The 19200-nt window shown below is 41.9% G+C and overlaps 1 protein-coding gene across 1 annotated transcript in view; it reads left to right on the plus strand.

Annotated features, from left to right (window-relative positions):
* DOCK8 (dedicator of cytokinesis 8) overlaps positions 1-19200 on the plus strand; it is a 221411-nt gene that overhangs the window by 133579 nt on the left and 68632 nt on the right. The window contains exons 15-23 of the mRNA XM_061201215.1: positions 1991-2108; positions 3567-3637; positions 4720-4858; positions 5476-5577; positions 8522-8617; positions 9310-9544; positions 12120-12284; positions 13775-13944; positions 16950-17045. Of these exons, the coding sequence (XP_061057198.1) occupies positions 1991-2108; positions 3567-3637; positions 4720-4858; positions 5476-5577; positions 8522-8617; positions 9310-9544; positions 12120-12284; positions 13775-13944; positions 16950-17045 (1192 nt within the window). The remainder of the gene's footprint in view (positions 1-1990; positions 2109-3566; positions 3638-4719; positions 4859-5475; positions 5578-8521; positions 8618-9309; positions 9545-12119; positions 12285-13774; positions 13945-16949; positions 17046-19200) is intronic.

A 19200-nucleotide genomic window follows, 5' to 3' on the forward strand; every position in this document is an offset into this window, starting at 1 on the left:
ACTTTAAAATTTTTCTTCTCCTACCTCGTACTTGAGTATTGACTTTACCCTTTTCCAATGGAACAAACCTTACATGTGAGTATGAACCCAGTAGGTGGCACTGACTACATCTATTAAAGATAGGAAATTTGCCAGGTATAGTTGTATAGATCCATAATGCAAAATTCACATGTATAGCTCATTGGGTCTCAGATGGGGGTGACTTTGCCCCACCTGGGGACATCTGGCAATATCTGGAGGCATTTTTAGTTGTCACAACTGAGTAGGGGGGAGATACTACTAACATCTAGTGGGTAGAGGCCAGGGATGCTGCTGAACATCCTACAATGCACAAGACAGCCCCTCAACAAAGAATTGTCCAGTCCAAAATGTCAGTAGTGCTGAGGCTGCAACCCTGGTATCAATTAATATGCAAATCCTTGTAAAGTATTATGAGAGCCTATATTCACAGAGGGAAAATCTGGTCACCTGGCCCTCCTTCTTGGTCACTGCTCTCCTGGTGTCTAGTTCACACAAAGGCTGTTTTGTCATCTTGGCTCTGGAACCAGAGTGCCTGACTTTAATTCTTGATTGCCATTCACTAACTGTATGTCATTTTTTCCCTCATTTGTGATGTGGGGATGATGCCATCAAAATACTATCTACCTATAGAATAATTATGAGAATTAAACAAACTAATAAATACGAAGTATTTGAAACATTGCCCAACTTAGGATAAGTACCTTATAAATATTAGTATCACTATTGTTTCTTTAAGTCAGGAATATGATTGAAAGTATATACATTCATTCTTTTATTCAACAAGTATTTTTTTTAGCACCTGCTATGTCCCAGGCACTGTTCTAGCTGCTGAAGATACATCAGTGAATCAAAAACATCAGATAAAAATCCCTGCCTTCATGGAGCTTACCTTTTAGTGGATTATAGTAGTAATATTGCAAACAGAAAGAAAAAATATACAAAATTATAGTCAGCCTGGTACTTGTCCTATAGTTTTTGAATGGATGGATATATTATCCATAGTTTTGTATTATGTTACATAGCTAATTGGGCTTGGAAGTTTGAACTGTCATCTTATGTAAGTAAAGAAATTTAGGGACTTCCCTGGTGGTCCAGTGGTAAAGAATCCGCCTTCCAATGCAGGGGACGCAGGTTCGATCCCTGGTCGGGGAACTAAGATCCCACATGACGTGGGACACAGCCCGTGCGACACAACTACTGAGCCCGTGCGCCTCAACTAGAGAGAGAAAATCCGCATGCCACAACTAGAGAGAAGCCCGTGCGCCGCAACGAAGAGCTGGCACGTCACAACAAAAGATCCTGCATGCCTCAACGAAGATCCCACGTGCCACAACTATGACCCAAGGCAGCCAAAAAAAGAAAGTTAAACCAATACAGAAAGTCATGCCAATAAAAAATGGAAACTACTGGGACTTCCCTGGTAGTCCACTGGCTAAGACTCTGCTCTCCCACTGCAGGGGGCGCAGGTTCGATCCCTGGTCAGGGAACTAAGATCCTGCATGCTGCGTGGCCAAGCGTGCATGGCAGCGTGGCCAAACTAAGATTAAAAAAAAAAAATTGAACTACTACATAACATTAGAAAGGAGAAAGAGGAGAACTGAAATTAGGCCATTGTCTGTGGCCATGAGTTTTGTTTAAAATGAACTGAACGTTTTGCCTTCTTATCTTTGTATCAGACATATAGTTACCTCTAGGCAGATTTGCACATTCCAAGACATTCCAAGACTTTCTCAGCTGCAGCAGGCACCTCTGTGTAGCAAAACAGAGAACAATGTTGGTTATTATCAGATCACTGCAGCTGAAGAGGAAGAATCAACAGTAACTCACTCTCCAAAAGTAATTCACTTCTGAAAGGAAAAACTCCTTCAGAACAATCATCTCATGAGTGCAGGCTTTAGCATTCCCTGAAGAACTTGGTTAAAAGAAACTCTAGACCTTACTGATTGGTTGCTCATCTTTTGTTTTCCAGAAACCTTCTCTATGTCTACCCACAGAGGCTGAACTTTGCTAACAAACTAGCATCTGCCCGGAACATCACAATCAAGATCCAGTTTATGTGTGGAGAGGATACCAGCAATGCTATGCCGGTAATGAGGGAAATAAACATTTGCCTTGAACCAGGGTGGGCTGAACTTCCCTTGCTGGTTCACACAGACAAAATCAAGGGCTGATCAGCATAGAGTGTGCGTTGATTCAGGCCAATACCACTGATGATGTGCAGGGGCCTTTGTGGCTGGTCCAGTATTGCTCCCAGGATACTGATGGGGAAGCAGGGTCAGCCTAAATCGAAAGTCTCTTTCCCAACTTATTCCACAGTGAGCTGTGAAATTTAGAAATGCAGATCATTTTAGAAGACTGAAAAATATCATGAATTCTTTCCATGCCACCCTAACAGCATAAGAAGTAGAAAGACAGGCCCAAGGTGTCAGCCATGCTTGCCGTACTTTCAGATGTGCACTGCGGTACACATCTACCTAAGCCCCAGTCCACATCTAGAGATAAATATAATAGAAAGTACTGCCTAGTAATAATAAACATACACCATCTCAACACCTTCTAGGAGTGGATCTTCATCCTGAGGTAAAATGTAAATCAAATAATAAATACATAATGCAGTGTTCCCTAAGGAACCCAAAATGCCAGAATTTGTATTTTTTTAACCATCTGCCAACAAACGAGATGGTGGTTAGCTATTACTATTTTATTTAAGGTGTAGAATTCAGATAATATACCTTTCTACTGAAGTCACTTTTTTCCAGTGCTTCCATTCTTCAAATATCCACTTTTTAAAAAAAACCATCTTTTTAATGTCCCACCTACCTTCCCAATGCAAGGTATCCTTTTGCAATGGTTGTGGGAAAGAAGTCCTAGAGGAAGACTCCCCTGGTTCTCCCCACTCTCGCCCCTGGCAAATCCATCAGGGCTGCCAGGTACAGCTGTGCAGATCCTGGTGGTAGCCAAGGTACCCAGCCAGGGATGAGTGGGGGCCAAACTCCAGCCTGTTCACCACCCACCAAGTCCTGGGACCTGGCATGGGCATTAGTGCATCTAGTAGGAAGGGCTCTTTTTTTATTTACCCAAAGGTGAGTCCACTTGTGAAGTCATGTGCCTTTAGGGCTGACCCAGGCCCAAAGAGGTGTCTTTTTCTAAATACCATAAACGTGTGGCCAATGATGGTCCTGATGACCCAAGTGACCAGGCAAAAGAGCCTGGGAAAGAGCCTCGACCAGGGATCTCTCACGGAGGGCAAAACTCTGTAACGTTGCCCTGTAGTATAGACCTCTAGGTGAAGAGGCAGATGGAGAGAGCACTGGTTTTCTAGTCTCACAAGCCTATGGCCCTTGGTCACTGATGTAGCCACTGGGGTCTCAGTTTACCCTTCATAACCAGTTCTTCTGCATCAGTTGGGCCACTTGTAGAACTCAGCACTCTTAATTTACAAAATGCAGCTCTATGAGACCAGAACCTCCTACTGGGCTGATGATCGTTGATTTGATTTAACCAAATATCACAGTTAATTTGGCCCTTTTTATACTGGTGAACAGGTCATCTTTGGAAGATCCAATGGGCCTGAATTTCTGCAGGAAGTTTACACGGCTGTTACATACCACAACAAGTAAGTATATTTCAGAGTTCTAAACATATGCCAAGATTGTTTTATTATCTCTTTGCTTTTCTGAATCCCCTAGGTGATTCCTCCTACCAGTATTTATAATTCAGGGACTAAGGGACAGAGGAAATCCATGCCAGTTCCCTGATTCTATGTTGGAGAACCACAATTTTTGCCATTAACTGTGATTGGGAGAAGAACATATCTTCAAGAACCTAATATTGTTTTGAGTTTTCTGGAGCCTTCTACTCTAGTGTGATATAGAGAGGTCTTATGGTGTTCCATAAAGAAATAAATTTCTTGCCTTGCTTTGAGATACTGGAGGGGCCAGAAACAAAATCCAGCCCTCCTTGGTCTGTCTCCTTGTCTTCTATCCATACCTGCACCACTACCTACTTTAAGAAGATTTAAGTTGACCAAAGGAGAAATGAAACACTCATTTTTATGTGGGTAAATTGAGTCAGAGAATAATGTCTAAACTGTTATTCACATTTCCAGGTAGGACATCTGTATGGGGTCAGACAAACTTGGGTTTGATGCCGGCCTGATAACCTTGGCCCATTTAAGTATTGAATACTTCTCTGAACCCACCCTCTTGGACTGGAATGAGGATTAAATGAGTAATGTATGTGAAGCCCTTAGTAAACTGCCTGGGACGTCATAATTCAGTAAAATCAGATTCCCTTTCCTTCCTGCATCCTTCATTTGTTTCCCCCGAATCCTTTGATGAGTGCTGGCTGTGCACCAGTCCCTGTTCTTGGGGTAGAGATAGAAAAGGAGGTCACAGCAGGACTCCAAACCTCATCCTCTGTCCAAATTAAGTTGTTGGATTTTTCCATTGTGTGCAGGGATTTTTTTTTCTGGCAAAACTTTTCGTTTGTGAGCAGCCTTATGTAAGTGAAGTGTATCCAGTGACATAAGCTTGGTCTCAGGACTTTAAGCTTAGGAGGAGACTGATGTAAAATGAAAAGTAAAATACCAAGCAGGTGAATTCTGAGGGGCAAAGGGTCCGTGGCGTTACAATTTATAGTCAGAGAAGCCATCATTCTTGCTAAAAGTTATTTGTGTATAATGTGCTTTTGAAACAGGTCTCCTGACTTCTACGAAGAAGTGAAAATTAAGCTCCCTGCTAAACTCACAGTAAATCACCACCTCCTGTTCACCTTCTACCATATCAGCTGTCAGCAGAAGCAAGGAAACTCCGTAGAAAGTCTCCTGGGATATTCAGTGAGTTGTTTTCAACTTGCAGATTCACTCTGCAGTTGTTGGTGCATCCAAGGTTCCTGCAGAGATAAACAACTAAATTCTATTCACTTGCTTTTTTTCCTGTCAGAAGTAGCAAAATGTGCCAAACCAGATTACAGCAAAGAGCAGAGATGACTTGACTTAGCAAATGACAATTTCAGGAATGAAAGGTAGTGGGTGAGAGATATTGAAAGAATACTCATTTGTAGAAAAAGCATTACAATGTCCATTATTTCCAAATCTTATATATATGCTTCACATATAAAAATAGCTCTTTTTTCCCCAAGGGGAAAAAGTTATTTCTTTAAAATATATAAAAGGTAAAATAAACATTGATGTTTTCCAGATACACACACACATTGGCTATAAAGAAAAATGCTACTACTTTGGCTCTGAAAGCGGTGAATCATTGATATTACCATCTCAGGAGCTCTCAGGGAATTTAAAATCTAAAGAACTTGACAGAAATTACTGCCCAAAATAGCTCTGGTCAATATCTAATCATCATTTAGTTGCATTTGATTATTGTGAGCTAGATAAATTGCCAGAATTATATGCTGTAATAAATACCATTTTATTCTTTACATCATCTATTTCAGTGGCTGCCAATTCTCTTAAATGAACGTCTTCAAACTGGCTCCTACTGTCTCCCAGTTGCCTTGGAAAAGCTGCCACCCAACTACTCTATGCATTCTGCAGAGGTAACCAGCAGGCTGGCCGTCACCTGTTTCCTGTCCAGCCGTGGTCTTGGACCACCTTTCCAGACCCACTTCCCATTCCTTTATACATGACCAAGGATGCTCAGCATGTTTTGGGGAGCAGTCATCTGTCAGCACAGGGTGTTTTCTGAGAGCACGTTGTTCTGATAGGATGGGAGAAATAACTGGTTTTAAGACCTCATTCATTTAGATTATCACCAATTCAGAATGTTTGGTAAATACAACCCATACCCAGGCAGCATTACCTTGTATTATCTATAACAAAGGGGTTTACAGAATGGGGTATTTTAAAAAGGAAGGCAAATAGAGCTCACCTGTGATAACAACTGCTCTCACCTCCCATCCTTACAAAAGGTTCCCATGCCAGATTCCATTGGTTTCTCCTCTGGGTCAGTTGTCACAGTCCCCAGGTGGATATTGGGGCTTTTATTCCTCTAAAGAGCCCAATGTCAATACTCTTTCTCTCCTCCCGTTTCCTGTCCCACCTTTTTGCCCATACATTCTGCTGCAGTCCACCAGTTTAAAGGGAGCCCAGTGAACCCTCCGTTCTGATTGCACCAGCACCAGCTCTCATGCTTCTCAGTCTGGTTGGTGTAGGTTTACATCAATAAGATTTATTTTGAAGCAAATACCAGACATCATATCATTTCATTTATATATAGTTCAGTGTTTTATCTTAAAAGATAAGGGCTCCTTTTTTAACCATCACAATACCATTGTCACACCTTAAAAATTAATAATAGTTCCTTAATATCTTCATATATCCAGTGATCAAATTTCCAATTATCTCATTAATGTCATTTTTTTTTTTTTACAGTTGTTTGTTGCGTATCAGGATCCAAATAAGCTCCATACATTGCTATCGCTTGACATGTCTTTTAAGGCTCTTAATCTATAGGTCCCCTGTCATCTCTTTTGTTTTCTTTGCATATTTCAAGTTGAATTTCCCAGGAATTTGAATTTTGTTCCAAATTTTATAGTCAACTTTCTTTTCTACTCTGACTACCCACCCCCACTCCCCAGGCTATTCCATTTTCTATTTCCTTTTTTTTTTTTTTCCCCCTGGAGAGAGAAGCTTCCTTTGCCCTGGGCCACAGGCATATGCCTGAATTTAGATCAAAACTATTCTCCTCAAAACCACCTAAGTGGTTTTGTGAGTATGTTCACAGATACTCCCTGATTACTTTTTATGATTTGGACACACAGCCCCTTGCTGAAGCCCTCAAAACCACCTTTTCAACATCAAGCTGCACATTCTAATTTCCTAGAACACCCAATTATCTTCTTAATGCTGCCAAACAAACCTGGCTTTGGAGACAAATAAATCTTGATCCAAAATCCAGATTCTGCCATGCCCTAGCCGTGTGAACATGGGTGAATTGCTTACCCTCTCTGAGTCTCAAAGATGAAACCTAGCCCAGACCTGCCTACAAGGTTGCTGTGAACATTGAATGAGATAATACATATCAAGCAACAAACTCGATGCTTAAGTAAATATTAGTTCCTTTTTCCTACTTGCCCTAAGCTATCTTTATCAATATGCCCTCAGCTTCTCCTAATATTCTTTAGGCCTACCCTGTCCAATATAGTTGCCACTAGCCACATGAGGCTATTTAAAATGTGGCTAGTCCAAACTGAGATGTGCTATAAGTATAAAACACAAACTGGGTTTCAAAGACTTAATAGCAGAAAAAAAAAATGTAAAATATCTCATTCATAATTTTCTATACTGATTACATGTTGAAACAATAATCTTTAGGCTATATTGGGTTCAATGAAACATAGTATTAAAAGTATTATCACTTTAAAAAAATTTTAATGTGGCTACTAGAAAATTTTAAATGACATAGATGGCTCACATTGTATTTTTAGTGGTCAGTGTTGCTTTAGATAACTGCAAACTCCAGTGACCCCACATGTCAGACTCATTAATAATGAGTGCAAGGTCCTGGTGGAATTTGTTCACACTGGAGACTGTCTTCCCATCCAAGGTCATAGCTACTCCTCTGCACAACTGGTGCCATGCTGGGATGCAAGACCAATGTCTTCATATCTTCAGATTCTCAAAAGACGATAGAAAAGCAGGCTTTCATGTGAAATTTTCTGACATTCTAATGTTTGGCAACTAATTCGACAGTTTCTAACACTGGGCCAAACAACACCTGTCTGTGGGCTGGATCCAGCTTTGGGCCCCAGTTTGTAACTCCTTCTGAGATAGTTCCAAAGGTCCCTACCCCGTGCACACATCCTACCCTTGCAAGTACAGTATGCTTCCTTCCATTAAAATGCAAGAGACACAAAACCCACACTCACATGGCCAGGTCTGCCAAGGCCCTCCTTACTCAACACTGTAGGATGACAATTCCCTTGAGATTTTAAGGCAAGAAATGGTCTCTGAGGACTACAGGGCTATTGATATATAAATATTATAAAAGTCATTTTGAGTAATTAAAGCAGGAGCCTAGAAGGACTGCTACTTGGAAACATTTTGTTAAAAGGGAACAAAACTGTAGTCACTCAAAAGCATTAAAATTTCATGTCTTCTAAAGGTATTCTACACTTTGTCCTGACATTGCTGATTAATGGAGAAATAATTAGGATATTACTTTATTTTAATTCCTAGAATCAAGGATTACCAGTGCTGGATGGAAGCTTAAATTAGATAGATAACTCGATTCAAACCCCTTCTTTCAGCATGAGATAATGAAGGCCCAGAGAGTTTCATTGACCTGTCGAAGTGAAAAGAATTAATTTGGTGTAAAACTGAACTTGAACCCAGGGCTCCTAACTCTAAGGCCAGTTATATTAGTTTTCCAGGGAGATTTATATTTGTATAGCCCTGACATCTACTGTCAAGTTGCTTTACTCTGCTTGTTAGTACTGAGAAAAGGGAATTGAATTGCTAATTTGTTTTCTTTTAACACAGAAAGTCCCTTTGCAGAATCCTCCCATTAAATGGGCTGAAGGACATAAGGGAGTATTCAATATTGAAGTGCAAGCTGTTTCTTCTGTTCACACCCAGGTAAGGAGTATCCAGGTCAAGTTTAAATCAGAACAGCAGGCTAATAATGAAGATGGGGTGCAGCAGAGAAACGTCTAAGGACAGTTCAATAAAAGATCAGTGAAAATCTTTGTGCCTGGATAAAACAACACCAAAAAACCCTTTTAGTTCTGTGTGGGAAATTGCAAGCCTGTTAGGTTTTATTTGTTGTTTTCATAGAAAGACCTTATAAAAATGTTGAAGCAGCTCAGCACCTGCCCTGTTGGTTGAGAAGTTTCGTGGGGAGACTTCATTTAAACATTTTCCTGCTGTTGCTGTCTCATTTCCCTCTGTAATTCTGCCATTTCTCGTCCAGATTTTTTGTTGTTGTTGTTCTACTTTCCCTCCTTTTCCTGCCACTGTCTGAGTTTTGCATCTGCTTAGACCCCTGTCTCGGCAGTGTGTTTGCCTGGTATCCTTGCCCCTGCTTACAGAACATGTCAGAGTCCAAATTAATTTTTCTTCAGCTAGTAATTATTGAGAGGTTCTATTTTGTGCACAACACTCTACAAAGAAATTCATAACCTGGTCTGAAACATCCGTGTCTTAGAACTTCTGCTCTGAAACACTGGATAATAGGTTTTGCCTAGAAGGAGCTATTTGATTGTGTTTATGAATCCACTGGTGAGCGTTGAGGGGATGAGACCCATGAGGCTTGCCATCTGCCTTCCCAGGACAACCACCTGGAGAAGTTCTTCACCCTCTGCCATTCCCTGGAAAGCCAGGTGAACTTCCCCATCCGCGTGCTGGACCAGAAGATCAGTGAAGCGGCTCTGGAGCACGAGCTGAAGCTCAGCATCATTTGCCTCAACTCCTCCCGCCTGGAGCCCCTTGTGCTCTTCCTGCACCTGGTGCTGGACAAGCTCTTCCAGCTGTTCGTGCAGCCCATGGTCATCGCTGGCCAGACAGGTAGGAGGCCTGGGCGCCTGGGAGGAGGCAGGCAGTGCCGTGTTTTATGAAACGCGATTTTCCAGAAGTTTCAGGAGCAGGGCCAATGTGATCTTTCTGTTGAGGATGTGAGTCCAAGGGAAACCAAGTCTACTGCTATTTTTTTTTTTTTTTTGGAGATTCCCTGGATGTTTAAAAAAAAGAAACGTTAATATAGGATGCTTAAAATTATCGGGGTTTTTTTACATTAATGTGTTGAATGACTGAAGCCAATCCTTTAAATTCCATTCCTAGTAATTGATGGCTTTCTTTTACCTCTAAGATATTTTTTGTTTACTTGACCAACAAGGGAATCCAATGTTTTAAAGAAATAAGACAACCCATATTAAATGGAAGGAAAGGAACTGTCTAAATTGAAATTCATTGTGATCCCTTTTTTATTGAGATAAAATGCACGTACCATAAAATTCACTAAAGTGTACAATTCAGTGGTTTTTAGTATATTCACGAGGGAATGCAACTGTCACTACTATCTAATTCCAGACCATTTTCGTCAGCCTCAAATGAAACCCCATACTCCTGAACAGTCACCCCATTCTCCACTCCCCTCAGCACGCAGCAAACGCCCATCTTAAATGCTTACTTTTGACAAATGAACACTAAATACAATGTGTAAGACTTCCTTTGGAAATAATGTCATGTAGGGCCTGGGTCCAGTGGTTCTTCCAACTCCTGCGGGGGTAGACTGGCTGCTGTAGGGCATCTTTGTTTGACACTATTTTCAGCTGGGCTTGTATTATTCTGTGCTCTCCAGCCCAGCAGATATCTTTGGGTACCATCCATGCTGCCAGTACCGTGCTTAGAGTTGTAGGTTTTGCAATAATAATCAAGAGCATATTGAACCTCAGAGGACTTACAATAAAATATAGCAAAGATCAGCGGCACAGGACACAAGTCCTCAAATGGACACAGCTAACTACTGTTGGGGGGATGGTGAAGACATCCATCCGGGAGGATGGGGGAGGCCCCCCAGGAAGAAGACTGCAATTGAGATGGCTTTGAAGGGGGGTTAGCGGGAGAGAAGCCAAAATGGGGGCAGTGACTGGCAAAAGCAGAGAACCAGAGTGTCTGGATCAGAAAAAAAGTAGTTCAGAAAAAAGTGTCAAAAACCACTTTTCTGGGAGTGTCAGAAAAGAAGGAGATAACACTGTTGGGCCATGGAATATGAGTAAGTTGGTGGGGAGGGAGAAATGAACTTGTAGCCTAGGACACATGGGGGAGCTTTCAGAGCTAGGGAAGAGCGTGACCTCTGAATCCCTCAGTTTGCAGTGTATCCTGGGATGCATCTTCTGTGGCTCCACAGATAAGGCATCCTACATTGTCGGCTAACTTTTCACACATGTAGCTGTTGCCTCTCCAGCTAGATTCCTGTGGAGCAGCCATCTATCTGTACCCTCCCTGGATTTCCTTCTACACCCTCCACATATTTGGTGCACTGCTTTGTAGGCCCCAGCTATGGAATATAGACTTGTTCACTAGACGAAACATTCATTCACACATTTTGAGCCAATACTTGGGACTTCAGGGTGTTGGGACAGGCAGAATAGGGGGAGGCACTTAGTCTCCAAGCATTTATTCAGAACTTATCTGTGTCAGGCACCATGGAAGGCATGGTGGGGAGAGAAGAAAGTATGAGAAATGCACTTTGCTTCCAGCCTATCAGAGAGACAGAATTTCCCACTGGAAACAGCCCAAGAACCTTGTGATTTGGTGTCACTTAAGCCCTGTACTGAGTGGTGTCAGAGGCTTCATTGAGGAGATGGGGTGGTGCTTAGCATTGAAAGGTTAGTATGATTTTGTGGGTGGGAGCAAGGAGGGCTTTCTAGGTGAGGACAGCAGCACGAGCAAAATTGCAGAAGTGAGAAGCAGACGTGTGATGGGGACAGTATAAAGATTGCCTTATTTTAAGGAAGTTGAATTTGAGCAGAAGAGGGTACCAGGTGGGATAAGTAGGGTGCAGCCAAACTGTGGAGGGTTTGGAGCTCTTCAACAAGAGAGTGTGCACGGTGAAGCATTGTTTGTACAGGTCCAGGAACTGACATGATACACATACGTTTTTAGATTAATCTGTACACCAAGAATCTGTATTGTTCAACAGCCCATCTCAAACCATAGTGTGCATAAGAATGACCTGGGCATCTTGTTAAAATGCAGATTCTGACTCAGTCGGTCCTGGGTGGGGCCTGAGATTCTGCATTTCTAATAAGGTCCTAGGTAATACTGATGATGTCCGGACAGACCCCACTGAGTAGCACCAGTTTACAGCGTGGTTTAGAGACGGGAGGATGTCTGGACAGGCTCGCATCTTTGTCCTGAAAAACCACAGTGCTGGCAGAAGGAGGAAATGTGAAGTCCTTTGCAGTAAGCAGAGCTGGCATGCTGGAGCTTACTAAAACCACTCACCCTGCCCCAGGGGCTTCAGCCTGGTTCAGCCGGTCAGTGGTCAGGACTCCTTGTCACTGCCCCAAAGAATGTTCCACCTCAGGCTCATTAAAGACTCACTGCGGGGCTGCCCATTTTTCTCTTGGTTCCTCAGCCAACTTCTCCCAGTTTGCCTTCGAGTCTGTGGTGGTCACCGCCAACAGTCTGCACAACAGCAAGGGCCTGGGCAAGGACCAGCACGGGAGGAACTGCCTGCTGGCCTCCTATGTGCACTACGTCTTCCGCCTGCCCGAGCCGCAGAGGGACGTACCCAAGTCAGGTAACGTCCCCCTGTACCCCCACCCCCGAGTATGGGAGCCTGGCGGGCAGCGCACCCTCACCCCCGCCCCACAGAATTCACAATAAAATTAAAAGCCCGAAAGTTAAATTTTATCTTTCAGAATAAACAAAACTTACATGAATGCTGAAATTAAAAGTTCATGTCTAGATTTTTCTCTCTTGCTTTCTATCTGCCTTCCTCCCATTTTTATATTCTAAACACTTTTTTTCTGCCTATTTGATAATCCCTCACTGATCTTCACCCAGTCGGTACTTTCTGATTCAGTTGTGAATCCCTTCTTTTTTTTTTTTAAATTATTTATTTATTTATTTATTTATGGCTGTGTTGGGTCTTCGTTTCTGTGCGAGGGCTTTCTCTAGTTGCGGCGAGCCGGGGGCCACTCTTCATCGCGGTGCGCGGGCCTCTCACTATCGCGGCCTCTCTTGTTGCGGAGCACAGGCTCCAGACGCGCAGGCTCAGTAATTGTGGCTCACGGGCCTAGCTGCTCTGCGGCATGTGGGATCTTCCCAGACCAGGGCTCGAACCCGTGTCCCCTGCATTAGCAGGGAGATTCTCAACCACTGCGCCACCAGGGAAGCCCCCCCTTCTTTTAAAAGCTGGAGAAGTGACAACAGATGCCTAGGATTCTAGGATCATAATGATAAGGAAAATAATATATATTTGATAGCTGTGGTAAGCAGTGGCCCCTAAACTTTTCATTATGAAAAAATAAATCCCTTTTCTCATTTCCCCCAAATTAAACTTCTGAAATAATAATTCATTTCTCCACTCTTTTTAATTATTTACATAGGTAGTAATCAACCAGAACGTCTGGTCAGCATGATATAAAAAGTAGCATCAATAAGTTAACAAAATTCCAGGCTCTAACAAAAGAACTTGGGCATATTTATTAGTCCATGCAGCCTCATTTCAAGTAGAGCTGTAATTTTAAATGTTTTTTAAAAATACTCATAATATTCATAGACTCACATAATCACCTTTGAACACAGGTAAATACTTAAAGGTGAGAAACATTGCTATACAGTGTATACTTATTCTCATAAGATTGAGGTGATTCCTTGGATTCTCAGAATCTCAGAAATGCAAGACTTATAAAGCTGTCATTTAAATATTAAGAAATAAAAAATATCCACATTTCGAGCTTGTCTTGAGAAATCAGAACGTCATGGGCTGTTTCCCCATGGCAATAATAAGCTGGAGACGAGGAGCAGCCTCTGTCTTTGGATGAGGCATGTGTTTCCAGTTTACCAAAGTCCTCTCCACTCCCTACTGCCTTACACCCTATCTTTCCACCAAAACATTGCCTCCCTGGCCTCCCCTAGGCATTTGCTAATAAGACCCTAATTCCAAGACCTAATCTAGTGGGTTTCCACTCTACTACCTACCCATCCCTCCTCAGTTCCTTCTCAAGTCCAATAAGTGACTCTGATCCCCTTTCTGTTGACATGTCTATACCTGGTGGGGTGCAGGCGGCCCCACTTCCCTCCCGGACCCTCGCTACCACACATACGGACGCACGTCTGCTGCCGCTGTGAGTTCGAAGCTGATGCAGGCCCGAGTGATGAGCAGCAGTAACCCAGACCTCGCGGGGACACACTCTGCAGCAGACGAGGAGGTTAAGAACATCTTGTCTTCAAAGGTAAGGAAGATGTCAAACCCTGGAAAGAGACATGGGCTTTTTTATTTTTAACTAACACTTGGAGAGACAACACGAAATCAACCACTACTGCTGCCCACTGTCTTGGTCATATGCTCAGCTTTCAAGTTATTAATATCCTTTTCTTTTGAAGTGACTGAGATCATTCTGATGCCAGGCAAGACTGGCATTTGAAGGTATGCGCAGAGTTAGTGAACTCTGGTGGGAAGTTTCTCGAGCATAGCTGGTTTAGCCCTGTGGAGTCGATGAATACCATGAGTTTTATCTTCAAGGAAAAAAATTTGGCTTTAACTGTTTTTGATGCCTAGAAAGACTGTTTTTTGTTTTATTTTTTAATAACTTGCCTTTTAGATTCATTAACATCCATAGATTGATTATCCCATGTAAGAATCCCAAAGATCGGGCTTCCCTGGTGGCGCAGTGGTTGAGAATCTGCCTGCCAATGCAGGGGACACGGGTTCGAGCCCTGGTCTGGGAAGATCCCACATGCCACGGAGCAACTAGGCCCGTGAGCCATAACTACTGAACCTGTGCGTCTGGAGCCTGTGCTCCGCAACAAGAGAGGCCGCGACAGTGAGAGGCCCGCGCACCGCGATGAAGAGTGGCCCCCACTTGCCGCAACTAGAGAAAGCCCTCGCACAGAAATGAAGAACCAACACAGCCAATAAATAAATAAATAAAAGTCATTTGTGAGACAAATATTTAAAAAAAAAAAAGAATCCCAAAGATAAAAGCCAAGTTTATAAACAAAAACCGAGATCCTGGGAGGGTTGGTGACTTGCTCTAGATTGTTTCCCTCCATGAATTCTTTATGGTTTCTCATAAACTTTTTATTTTATAAAAGTTTTAGATTTATAGAATTATTGTCAATATATGACAGAAAATTTTTGTGTACTCAATGCATAGTTTCCCTGTTATTAACATTTTACATTAGAACAGCACATTTGTCACAATTAATGAACCAATATTGATATATTATTATTATTAACTAAAGTTTCTATTTTATTCAGATTTCCTCAGTTTTTCCCTAATGTCTGTTTTCTGTTCTAGGATCCCACCCAGGATACCACATTAGATTTTGTAGTGACGTTTCCTTAGCTCCTCTGGGTTGTGACAATTTCTTAGACTTTCCTTGTTTTTGAGGACTTTGACAGTTTTGAGGCATACTGGTCAGGTATTTTGTAAAATGTCTCTCATTTGAAATTTTTAAAAATTGTGATATAATTCACATACCATAAAATTCACCCTTTTGAAGTGTATAATTCAGTGGTTTTTCACATATGTACAAAGCTACCATGAATTCTTAATCTAAATTTTCTTTACAGTTATCTGTGGCCTCAGGGTGGCTAAGCTTTTAGAATAATGTCATTTCCTCTGATGAAGATAAATCAGACTCTCTAGGTTTTGACATCATTTCCCTTACACAAACCACCCACTTGAGACAGTACGTTGTGAGACAGGAAATCTGGAGACCAGGGTTGGGTCTCGATCTGATACCACCCAGGCCTGTGGTCATGGTCAAGTCAATTCCTGCCCTGAGACTGATTTTCCTCATCTCTGTAGAAGTTCTGAACCCTGGATGAATGTAAGAATCATCTATAGATCCACTCCTAGAGATTCTGATGATCTATAGGTTGTATCATACGAAATTGTTGATATTCTATCCTTTTTGACTTACAGAATCAACCCAGGGATGTGCTGGAGCTGGTTCATACCAGTTTCTGAGAGCTGATTGTTAAATTTTCAGGAACTTTCTGAACCAGTTGTTAAACGCAGACATTATTAAAAATCAAATTATATAAACTAACAAATAAGTTATATGGAAAACAAAGGTAATCTAAATGCAGTGTTCTGGAGCAGAACAGGACGTTAGTGGAAAAATTGGTGAAATTCAAATAAAGTCTGTGGTTTAGTTAATAGTTAATGTGCCAATGTTAATTTCTTAGTTCTGACAAATGTACCATATTTAGGTAAGATATTAACATTAAGAGGAACTTGGTGAAGGGTATCCAAGAACCACCTTTGCAACTTGTCCATAAATCTAAAATTATTCCCTTTTTAAGGGAGTACTCAAACCTCATCCCTTCTTATACTTTACTACATTTTACTGTTATCTATGTTCTTGAGGTTATTTATGCGTGTACTGTACGGTGCAAATACCGTGCGGTGGTTTGCTAGTGCACATCTCTTTGCAACACCATATTCGGTAACGTCATGTTAACTTGAGATCAGCTGTGATGGAAGCATTCACAGCACAGAAATTGGCAGATTCTACCAATCAGCCCCTCCCCTCCGAGAGAGCTGGTTGTTAAGCATTTGCCAGCACACCCTGGTTCAGTTTTGCATCTAAGTCCTCTTTAAGCAGTATCTTTTCGGATTGCCTAGGGGAGAAGTGGTCAGCAGCTGTTATCCACAGACTTGATTATTACGGTTTCCTTTAATAAAAGTGAAAATATTAAATTTTCTCTGTGGACTAGGTTAAGAATTTTTAAATTATTCTGTAGTGAGGGGGAAAAATTTTGTCTAACTAGAAGTATCAAGCATGATCTTCCTTTCAGAAGTGGTTTTTTGACAATTTATTAAAGAGTGTTTAGGAGACTGGGTAAAGTACCATGCTAACCCACAGAGAGGCACTGTTCCCACACATTTTTTTTTTTTTCCTGCTCTTCCAATTAAGTCAGAGACTTAGAAAGTTGAAGGGACTGTTCAGCACCCGGTGGTTCTTAACTAGGATTTAACTATAGGTGGCTACACACCAACTAACAGTGAATATCTCAGGAGCAAGTAGAAGTAGGTGTAACTTTACCTTCTTTGCTTTGTTTTATGTTTATTTTTGGCAGTTGTTTTACCTTTGTAACCAGAAAAAAAAGAAAAAGAAAAAGAAATATGTTAACAATGAATTCTAAGCTTGTGATTTCCAGGCCATTGGCTCATCTTTCTGGGGACCACTGTTGGTTGACTGTTGAGTCATGGTTTGTGTATTTCAGATGGCTGATCGTAGCTGCATGCGGATGTCTTACTATTGCTCTGGCAATAATGATGCTCCAAGTTCAACAACAACCCCAAGGCCAGTCAGCAAAAAGGTACTGAACAGGCAGTGTGAGAATAATTTGCCCAGCCTCTCACTATGATTGAAAATAGATGCCATCAAGTACTGTCCTGTCTTGTTCCTGCCCTCCTAAAACACACACACACACATGCACACACGCACACACACACACACACACACTTTTGCAGCCCTGTCCCAGGTGCCTCATTTTTTGACCACCTAATTACCTACTAACTCAGTGGTTCCCCAACTTACCGTGCATCAGAAGTACCTGGGTGGCTTGTTAAAACTGACTGCTGGCCCTACCCCTAGAGCTTCTGATTCAATAGATGTGAAGTAGGGCCCAAGGATTTGCACTTCTGACAAATTCCCAGCTGATGCTAGTCCAGGAACCACACTTTGAGAACCTGAGAACTGCTGTATTAGCTTCTTTTTTGGTAAAAGGAGAGCTGGGGACAATTCATCCTCAAAAAGTGAATGGCAATAATTAGGTATCATTTATTTCAATACGATATCAAGCATGAAAAGCCCTGTAATTCTTTCCAATCAGCCTTACCTATGAGTTCAGAGACTTGACAAGCTGTTAAGCTGCTCATCAGAAAGAACTCTTTATATTAAGAGGATTCTCCAGTTGTCACGTCATGTGTGGTCCAAGGGGTGGAGGATAAAGAAACTGTCTGCCCCGAGTTTTCGCCTCTGCCAGGCACCCAAGAGTCTCACCATTTTAGTAGCTACTTAAGTTAAGGTCTTGAGTGTCTTTCAAGACCCCTATTAAAATGCAAATATGCTGATTGGAAGGATAACACAGGAAGCTCTTTGCAACAACTAACACCACTGAGAAAGATGTGTTAAACAGGCATGGAGGGAATGAGCTTCAGCACAGCTCACTTTGGACTGGCTGAGGGAAAGATCAGGCGTGAGGAGGCCCTAGTAGGGTCCAGTGCCTGCAGACTTGGCAGTAATACGAGCTCCATTTGTCTGGAAAGAGGTACCAGGAGTTAATTCTAACAGGAGGAGTAAAAGAAGGTGTCATGAGGTGCTGAAAATAAATATTTCACTTACTTTAAATCTTAGCTTTGGGCTTTGCAGGGACTGGTTACAAGTACCATTTTCCTTCTTAAAAACCATGATTTGCTTACAGCCTGGCTTGCTTCAGGCAGGGCCTGATTTCTTCTGGGCACATTTGCCTTGTTTTGATTTTGTTTCTGGTCATTTCAATGACCAGAAGAGAATCATTTCATTTCAGAGGGAGGTTTAACCAGTGTGTTTCCTTAATAGCTCAGCAAACTGGGTTTAGCTGCTTGGCTATTTTCTGTAACCTCCGGAGCAAGGTGTTCTTGTAATAATGTTGCCTGGTAAGCAACATAAATTACTTTAAGAAGCGGCTTATCCTCCTCTAATCTCCTCTTGCCTTAAGATTCTGGCAGTCAAACTGACCTATTTTCCAGAGGTTACATTTGAAGCTTGTGGAGCGTGTCTTCCATACAATGGGAAGATCCGGGTGTAGCTGAGTTACATCAGGGCAAGCTTAGACCACCTGCTAGATTAACACGCAGCCCTGCACCTCTCCCAGGTGGGAGAGCTTCCCTCATGTCTCACAACAGCACACAAATGTGTTCACGTGTATTGAGATTATAAAGGTTTGACTCGCCTGACAGAATGAAGTGGGACCAATGACAAGCTGAAACACTTCAGCATTCTCCATTCGTCCCCATTAACCATCAGGGGATGTAAATAGCTTGAATACCCAGACATCTGCACAGAGATTTTTCCATTTGTCTCCTTTTAGTTTAGCTGAGTGACTCCAATTTTACTGTACATAAGAATCAGTAAATTGTGTTCCATGCCTACTGTACACTGTGGGTAATTTAAAGGTTTGTCAAGGGTAAGCTTTGCTCTAATCAATTTTTGCTTTGGGTGTTGACTTTAAAACTTTATTTCCACATATGCCAGTACTCTAGGATGTGATATTAGGGTGTTCAAGTAGTTTCAGCTTTCTTACCCACTGAGCAATAAAAAATGAGTTCATCTGTATTTATTCTAGATTTTATGGTTGTAAAATGAATGGAATCCACAGAAAATGCCCAGACATCATTTTTGCCGTCAGTTAGGGTGACCAGCTATCCCAGTTTTTCCGGGACTTAGGGGGCCCTTGGGATGTAGGACTTTGCATTTTAAGACCAGGACAG

Source organism: Eubalaena glacialis, chromosome 9, assembly GCF_028564815.1.
Source record: "Eubalaena glacialis isolate mEubGla1 chromosome 9, mEubGla1.1.hap2.+ XY, whole genome shotgun sequence".
In the NCBI taxonomy this organism is placed as follows: Eukaryota; Metazoa; Chordata; class Mammalia; order Artiodactyla; family Balaenidae; genus Eubalaena; species Eubalaena glacialis.